The sequence below is a fragment of the Octopus bimaculoides genome, chromosome 1 (assembly GCF_001194135.2).
Source record: "Octopus bimaculoides isolate UCB-OBI-ISO-001 chromosome 1, ASM119413v2, whole genome shotgun sequence".
NCBI lineage: Eukaryota > Metazoa > Mollusca > Cephalopoda > Octopoda > Octopodidae > Octopus > Octopus bimaculoides.
The window spans coordinates 148,070,800-148,079,589 of NC_068981.1; the positions used below are offsets into that span (position 1 = coordinate 148,070,800).

The 8,790-nt window shown below is 36.8% G+C and overlaps 1 protein-coding gene across 1 annotated transcript in view; it reads left to right on the forward strand.

The window, feature by feature from the left end:
- The first annotated feature begins 269 nt into the window (after window positions 1-269).
- The window catches only part of LOC106869712 (partitioning defective protein 6), an 82,289-nt gene continuing 73,768 nt past the window's right edge, over window positions 270-8,790 (forward strand). Inside the window, exon 1 of the mRNA XM_052971383.1 lies at window positions 270-820. Within this exon, the coding sequence (XP_052827343.1) occupies window positions 743-820 (78 nt within the window). The 5' untranslated portion in view covers window positions 270-742. The remainder of the gene's footprint in view (window positions 821-8,790) is intronic.

Sequence of the window (8,790 nt, forward strand, 5' to 3'; positions counted from 1 at the left end):
GAAAGTAGCAATGAGAAAGATATGATCTTTATATATTGTGAGTGAGAGTAAGCGGAAAATATAAGAGAGGGAGAGTGTGAGAGTTAGAAAAGTCGATGTAAATCTATAAAGACAAGAGAAAGACTACGTTGCGAGGAAGTAATCATTTGTTACTATATATGAAGAGGGAGGAGGAAAGAGAGCAAGTGCTGGGTGCAAGAAGGATATGAAAGACATGAGGGAGGGACAGAGGGGATGAGGGAGGGACAGAGGGGATGAGGGAGGGACAGAGGGGAAGAGTGAGAGAGTAAGCGTAGGGTGTAAGAAAGATATGACAGACAAGAAAAGGGAGGGTGAGTGAGCGGTGTTTAGGCAGCAGGAGTCGTCGCTGCATAGGTTGACAAAAAGATAGAGCGATTATGAGAGATCTGAAGCAGCTAGGAAGCCATGTAGAGAAAGGGGTAAGTTTATGAGGAGTACACGAGGAGGAAGAAATTAAGTATACAGACAAAGTGAGTACGATTCAATTAACAACAAAACAAAGAGTAAAGCAACGCATACTTCACCAGCCCTTTCAGTAGAAGGCTTAGCGTAGCAAACCCGTGGGAGGTACAGAAACATAGACAACATCTTGACTTTTACCATCGGAGTCAGTCGGAAACTAATTCCCGTGTCTTGTCTGTGATGTGAGAACCCTACTCTTAAAAAGTATAAATTTGTATTTCTACCTTAGTAACGTTGCTATGAGTACTAATGTTGCTCGATGGGATCTCCACAACAGCAGAAACGTGTGGTCAAGAACAGAATGACGGATAATAATTTAATTGAAGTGAAAAGCAAGGTAAGTTTCTTTTTTTATTTTGCTCATAAATATGTATGAAATTTGTTTAAAATATCTGTTGTTCTGGTCTCGTGAAAATATAAGTATAAAGTCTTGTTACCGGTCTCTTTATTTTGTAAGATAAAATTTAGAGGGAGTGTTTATGCAATTATTGCGAGGTGAGCCAGGTGCGAGTAGTGTTTTCTACACACCCGAAATTCTGACTACCTCCAACATAAGCACACGTTTTTCTTCTTACAATGTCATGTTCGAAGCTGTATTATGACCCCATCCCTTTTTTTTTTTTTCTCGTGTATCATTACCCTAAATTGTGTGATACCTGAATAAATGTCGGACACTCCTTGATCACAGTAACTTTGCTCTCTTTTACCTTATGTCTGTTCTCATTTCACTGCTCTGCATAAATGAAAAATCTTTCGTTAGCTTTATTTCGTCAAAGCCTTTCTTTTTTTTATATACATACTCTTATAAATTAGAATATTCGAATTCATTATCGGGATAATATTCTATTTAAAACGTCATAGTATACTTTCATTTGTCCACTCTTAACTTATTTCTTAAGATGCTGACTATTTGTCTACCTCCGCCAACGATTACTGTTATGTAGTTTATTTAATTATACGTGTTATATGCGTATCTTTTTATGTTTTCACCCCTCTAGATTTCTTTTCGACAGGCCACCTGTGGTATGTTATATTGGCATGCGAACCGCCTTAAAATATTCCTGTTCAAATACTTGGAATAACAATGTGATTGTGTATCAACGCTAAGCTTGCTTTAAAATATCTTGTAATATTTGTCTTGAAATCACCGAAATCACCGATATATATAAACATACATACACACGCCAAAAGTGTTAGTTGTATTGATGAGGCTTTCTAATTACCCAAGATAGTTATCTGTTTGAAACAGAATATTTACAAAACCACACACAAACACACTGAATATTAGTTTCACTCGATGTAGCTGTTTGCTTAAATTTTATCTAGCAAATGAGCCAGAATTTAGAATCTAATCTATCCGCAGGGATTATGTTATCCATTGCGGATTGTTAGTGCGTGTATTTAACGGCAAAATACAAGACTTGTTACGACTTAACATGAAAGTATTTAGCTGAAGTACTAGAAGTGTTAGCTTATTATTTAATTACAGATTACATTTATCTATTTTATTTTAGATATCTGTAACTTTTTTAATTGCTTCTTTTGTGTAAGAATTCTAATTTTGAATGTACGGTTTTTTCTAACTTTTCCAATGTTTACTTGCACATCACCTAACATGAGGCACCTTGATAATTTATTTACCGTTGAAAGTGTATTATTATATAGCTTAGTGGCACTTAATGTAGTATGGATGTTATAATTAGATAATTAACCTAACATAATGAAGGCTCTTATATTTAACAAATTACACAGCAATGCTTTTGTTTCTTGGTAACGCCGTAACTTCTAATTAAGATACTTATGTCATCGAGTTTAGTTACACGGTTGATGGTGGTAACCCGTATGGATGTAAATTGATACCCGGTTTAAAGAACAGTAAGCTAGATTAATTCAGTAATGATATAGGCTGAAATAAACTTGATAAGGGCAATTTTTTACTTTCCGGTCAAACTTTGAAAAATAATAAATTATGAGTAATTGTAAGCTGTCAGCGAACCGAGTCCTTGGTTTTGTTTTGGATTGTTGTTTTTAGCTGTTTCTCTTCAGTTCTGTTGTTAATGCCCTTGGGAAAGGCATGACCGTCACGAATTTCATTCTACTTACTATCCAGAACAGCAATTGACTGACATACTTAGTGCGTGTATCGGGGGAGGTAAATATGCTTATAAGTTTATAAAAATAAAGAAAATCATAGTGCAGTTATTTTTGTTCCATATAAACACTGAATACATGTTTTATAAGACCTGAAACATTTCTATTTTTATTTAAATTGGAATAGTTATACTGCAGAAAGGTAACTAACTTCAACGCACGTCGTTTAGGTGCGCAAGCACCACATTTGACATTTGTGAAACTGTCATTTGTGAAGCTAGTTTTTCTCTTTTATTTGTACTTTTTTTTTTTTTTTTTGGTGAATTTCAAGTAAAAAGTAAACTTGTGATTTTTGAGAATTTCTTTTCCTACTTCAGAACTTTATCGACCTTCGTTTGAAAGTGAGTGCTGGTGATGGTTGTGCATATGATTTTGTGACACCTGATATTGGGTATGACTCTAAGCTACATCCGGCAGCGGGTACCCTGGGGCCCTGGTTTCGGCGTTTGAGGAATGTGGAACCACCTCTTTGCCACTATTGTTCCTAGATCTACTCTTGTCCGGAGTAGCTACACCTGTAAGGGTCCCAGCTATGGGTTAACTAGCAAACCCTTCTGCGACTGGGGTGGGGGCGGCGGTAGAATGCAGTTGCCGTATTCCCGGCGTGGCGTAAGATGCGACTAAAAGGAACGGGAGCGAAGGGATTGGGGATTCGCTCCTCCTAGTAATTCTGTTTCTTAAAAAAAAAAAAAGATATTCAATCGCCATATAGATATTTGGCCCCAACTCAGTTTCGGTATATATAGACTAGGCAAGACAATAATTAAATGCGTTCCAACTTCAATCGTTTCTCCCACTTTAAAAAAAAATTAGACTAGGTATATATAATCTCCCCCCTCTCTCACTCACTCTCTCTCAGCGGTAGGTAGGCTCTGTATGCGGTGCGAAGGAGACTTTTTGGCTGCTATTCCTAGTACGTCGATCGACGTCATAGAGACTCCCGTTGTTTGAAGTAAATGGAAACAGATTTAATCGCGATTGCTGATGCTAGCGATAGATCTACGTATATATAGATGATACTCACTATGGCAGGCATGGGCAACCATTTTCGAGATCTGGACCACATGAGACATAGTTCAACACCTGGCGGGCCGCAAAAAAAAAAAAAAATTGGTGGTAATTTTTTGTTAGGCATGCATGCCATTCAGAAAGTTTTGCGGGCCGCAGTTTGCCCATGACAGCAATGTGCACTAATTACGATGACAGATTTGTGTGAAAGTAGAAATTATATAGAACAATGCTCTGTGTAGAGGTAAGGTGCGATGAGCGTTAGAATAAAGGTAATCTGAAACTCAGGGAGAAAGAAATTACGAGCTGTTTACAAAGTAGAATAAGTTAAATTGCCGAAGTATGGAGTCTGATGTTTCTGGAAGGATTCCACTTCGTGATCTGTATATATTTAGTTTATCGACATAGACCATCACCAAATTTCTCGAATTCAACTGTTTCACATTGATAGAAAAAAATAAGCTGTTTATGATTTGCCATTCTCGTGTGGTATATCTGTGAAGTCTGGAATGCACATATCAACTCAAAGGACTGGAGTAGGTCGGGAGCAAATTTAACAACACAAGACTGCTATAGGCCCACAACACACAAATTTCAACAGCACAGCATTGGTAAAACCATGGGTACATTTTTCCTGCCTGTAAGTCCGTGAGTGACTTTGATACTCGTGGCTTAGTAGCTAGGTTCATGATCATAAGGTCATAAGTTTGATTTCTGGCGGCGTGTTGAGACCATGAGTGAGACACTTTATTTCACGTTACTCCAGTGCACTCAGCTGGCAAAAAGGAGTTGTACCTGTAATTCAAAGGGCCACCCTTGTCACACTGTATGTCATGCTGAATCTGTCTGAGACCTACTAACGTAGGCATGTCTGTGGAGTATTCAGTCACTTGCACGTTAATTTCACAAGCAAACTGTTCTGTTGATCAGATCAAATGGAACATTTGTCGTTGTAACCGACGGAGTGCCAGTTAAAAAGAAAAATATATGTACGTGTGTTTGTGTACATTTTTCATTTCTGTAAAAAATCAGTGAGCTATAAGCAGGGATGTTGTTGCATTTTGGCTTCAAAAACATGTGAAATACACAATTCCTTACATGAAAAATAAGTAAGAGTTAGCAACAAGGAAGGGTCCAACTGTAAAATAATTCCTCATACTAGTCTTACCCCATGTTAGCATGGGAAATTAGACATAAAAGCAAACAAACAATTTTATCATCATTGTCATTTAATATCTGTCTTCCATGCTGGTATGGGTTGGTTGGTTTGACAGGAGCTGCGCCAGGTTCCATTGTCAGAAATGTGAGTGGGGAAGAAGGTTGATGGGGTAGATCCCCTCATGGACAAGCATTACCAAGGTGGTTATAGGATATCAATTCTCAAGTACAATAAAGTACCAGATATCTAAGTCCTTTGTCATTTCCTTCGTAATGTTCAGTGTTTTGAGATCAGCTTTCAACACTTTGTCCCATGTCTTTCTGGGTCTCCTTCTTCCATGAGTTCCATCCACAAGTTCCATCCAGTTCAAGTGATTAGCACTTCTTTATGCAACTGTCCTCATTCATATGCACCTCATGACGAAACCAGCACAGTCTTCTCTCTTGCACATTGAATCTAATTCCTCTTATGTCTAACTTCTCTCTCAATACACTAATGCTCTGTTGCACATTACACATCCAACAGAGCATAGCAGCTTCATTCATCTCTGTTTTCACATGTCCTCTGCACTCACGACCCATGTCTCACTACCATGTAGCATTGCTGTTTGTACATATGCATTGTGAGAGACTTTTGATTGCTGTCAACGGTAAAATCTCTCTGAACTTTCTCCATCCTATTCTATTCTAGTAATTACACTTTTGGTACACCCTCCACTGCTAATTAGGTCACCTAGATAGCAGAAATTATATAGTACTTCTAGAGAGCCTATGGGATATTTGAGAAAATCAGTTTCCCATGTATCTGTAATCTTTATGGCTCCTGTACATCTTTCACATACAAACACTACTTTCTCAGTTAACCTTCCTACTACTCCACTACACCTTTTCTGTATCCATAGCTTGCACTGGGTACACTAAATGGAATTCCTGCCTACACCTTTCCTGCATATCAAGCAGGGCCATTTACCAGAAGTGGTTAGGGTCCTGTCCAATTTCTTGCTTACTAAAACCTTGATCTTTGCTAAGTTAACTTTAAAATCCTTTGATTCCAGGTTTTGCTGCCGCACCTGGAATTTCTTTACTAGTTCTGTTACAGAATCTGCTATGAGAGTAAGATCATCATAGTAGTTCCCATGGACTTGCAGTCTTAAATTCCTCTGTTATGACCTAAAGGATGATCATGAATAAGAGGTGGATGAGGAATGAGCCTTGGTGAACACCTACCTGTACTCTAAATTTGTCTCTGTACTCATAGTTAGTTCTTACCTTACAAAAAGCACCCCTGTGCATGGCCTGTACTGCTTTCATAAGCCATTTATTTACCCCTAGCTTCCTCAGAGACCACCATATCATAGAGTGAGGTACCCTGCCGAAGGCTTTCTCAAGATCAACAAATGCCAAGTACAACAGCTTATTTTTAGCTAAATGCTTCTGTTGCAGTTGCCTGACTATGAAAATAGCATTGGTAGTGTTTCTGCCTGGGACACAGCCAAACTGCATTTTGTCTAGTCTAATTTTGTTCCTAATTAATTGGGCTATAACACTTTCCTTAACTTTCATCACCTGGTCCAGCAATTTGATGCCTCTATAATTACTTCTAAGAATCCCCCTTACCCTTGTAGCAGCTGATTATGATGCTGCTATACCAGTCACTGAAGACGATGCCTTCCTAAGTAACCTGATTAACTATACAGGTACTAAACCATATCCTACATTACCAGATATTTTAAGCATCTCAGTAGTGACTCCTGATGGACCAGGGGCTTTCTCCTTGAAAGATCCTCTGTATGGTTGCTTGAACTGATAGAAATAGCCATCAAATTTCTTTCAAACTATATGCTATCATCTGAAAAATAAAAACTATATATATAATTAGTAGGTACCCTGTGCATGTAAAAAAAAAACCCAAAATTGGGGGGTACTGGATAGACATGACTGGAACACCTTTAATTACTGATCAGTTTAACCAGGACTGACCAGGGGGCTAAATAAATGAGTAAATGCTTGAATTCATAGCTTAACCTTTAGCACACTGTAGGTGCATCATGTATGTGTTTTCTCTTCTGTAGTAACAGGGCAGAGGCAAGAGAAACAATTCTAGAGAAAATCAGTGTGCTAAAAGTTAAATTCTGAGTTTCAAGACCCTGAACTTCACTTACATAAATTGTTCAACAGCATGCTGACAAGAATTAGTATTTCTCACTATAATTTTATTTTGAATTATTTCTTTCATGAGATTCATTCTCTTCAAATCTGTCCTAACAATTTCTACTTAAGTTTTCTTTAGGCTATCTCTACTAAAGTTATTTTTTAAACAAGTTACCTTCATTCACCATTAATTTGTGAATCCAATCAAATGTGATCCCTTCTAAAAAAGTTTTTATCTAAATCTCTAATATGTTACTGCTTTAAATCATATGCATTCTATCATTCTTGAAAATTAATATTAATTGTCCTACTTTAATTCATTACCAGTTGCCATAGATTCTAAACAGCCTCGGCTCTGCCCACATTTCATTACCTTGCAACATCATTTCAGCTTCTTGATAGCCAAAACCTTCTACATCTTAGATGCATCTGTTTAATGAATTGATGTATAAACATAGAATATACCCATGGTTATTTTTATTTAATAGCATATTGTTAAACTCAAATGCATTATTACTTAGGACCTGAAGCAGATAGGGCATGTCATTGACACGGTTGCAAAAGGTGATAAATGAATTTTGACAAAACGAGCTGATTGAAATGATTAATCAAGCAATTGATTAGTTGATTAATGGACTGTTAACTAATAGTAATTAATGACTAATTGACTGATAATAATTGAAAAAGTCAAATAGACCCAGAGTGTGTGTTTATTATTGGCATAATGACCTACTGAGATATATCAAACCAAATACAAAAATGACATGAACAAATGCAGATTAAATGCAAGATTTTACTATTAATACTATAAAAAGTGACTACCATTTAGCAACAATCACATAAATACCTACTGACACAATTTTCATTCATCCAAATACACTCACCAGATTTATAAATGAAATAAATACATTTTTAATCAAGAATTGAATTGTAATAAACTATAACCAAAATTTTTAGCAGTGCAAATCTTACATTTTCAATCCAGGTTTTTAATCCAGTTTAAAGCAATACCTATTCTTTTACTGGTGTCAGTTATTGGGTTGTAGTCATATTGGAGTACTGTCTTTAAAAAGTTGATTATATCAGCCTAGAACTTATTTGATCCTTCTCTATCAGTATTTAAGGTACCTTTTAAATGCAACAATATCATACTATTTTACATCAGCATACACAAACACTCAGGCACACATATGCACACACACACACATGTATATTACATTATTGTTATATACATTTACTGTGTGTATAAGTCAGTGCAAAGTACTCAATATGTAGAGGAAATATTTGCATTAATTGAATTAATGACTTTTCTAGGACAAATTCTTTGGAGGAAGAAACTGTATTTGTTCTGTAAGAATAAGTGCAAGTTTATATACACAGGATGTTCATAAATTATCTTTACAACTTCCATAATTTATTGTATTGTCTTGATGTGCTGCATGAAACCAATGGAGCCCACGTGGAAGTGTTCTGATGTTTCTAATAATACTTTGCCAATAAACTCTTCTGGGTAAGGTGGCGAGCTGGTAGAAACGTTAGCACGCCCGGCAAAATGCTTAGTGGTATTTCGTCTGTCTTTACGTTCTGAGTTCAAATTCCACTGAGGTTGACTTTGTCTTTCATCCTTTTGGGGTCGATAAATTAAGTACCCATTGCGTAGTGGGGTCAATCTAATTGACTGGCCCCCTCCCCCAAAATTTTGGGCCTTGTGCCTAGAATAGAAAAGAATAAACTCTGCTGGGTTATCCTTGTTTTTCATTTTTTCTTTAAATTTTTCTAAGTGTAAAGGTAATTTATAGACAACATCTGTGTGTGTATGTGTCGCCATGATAGATCGTT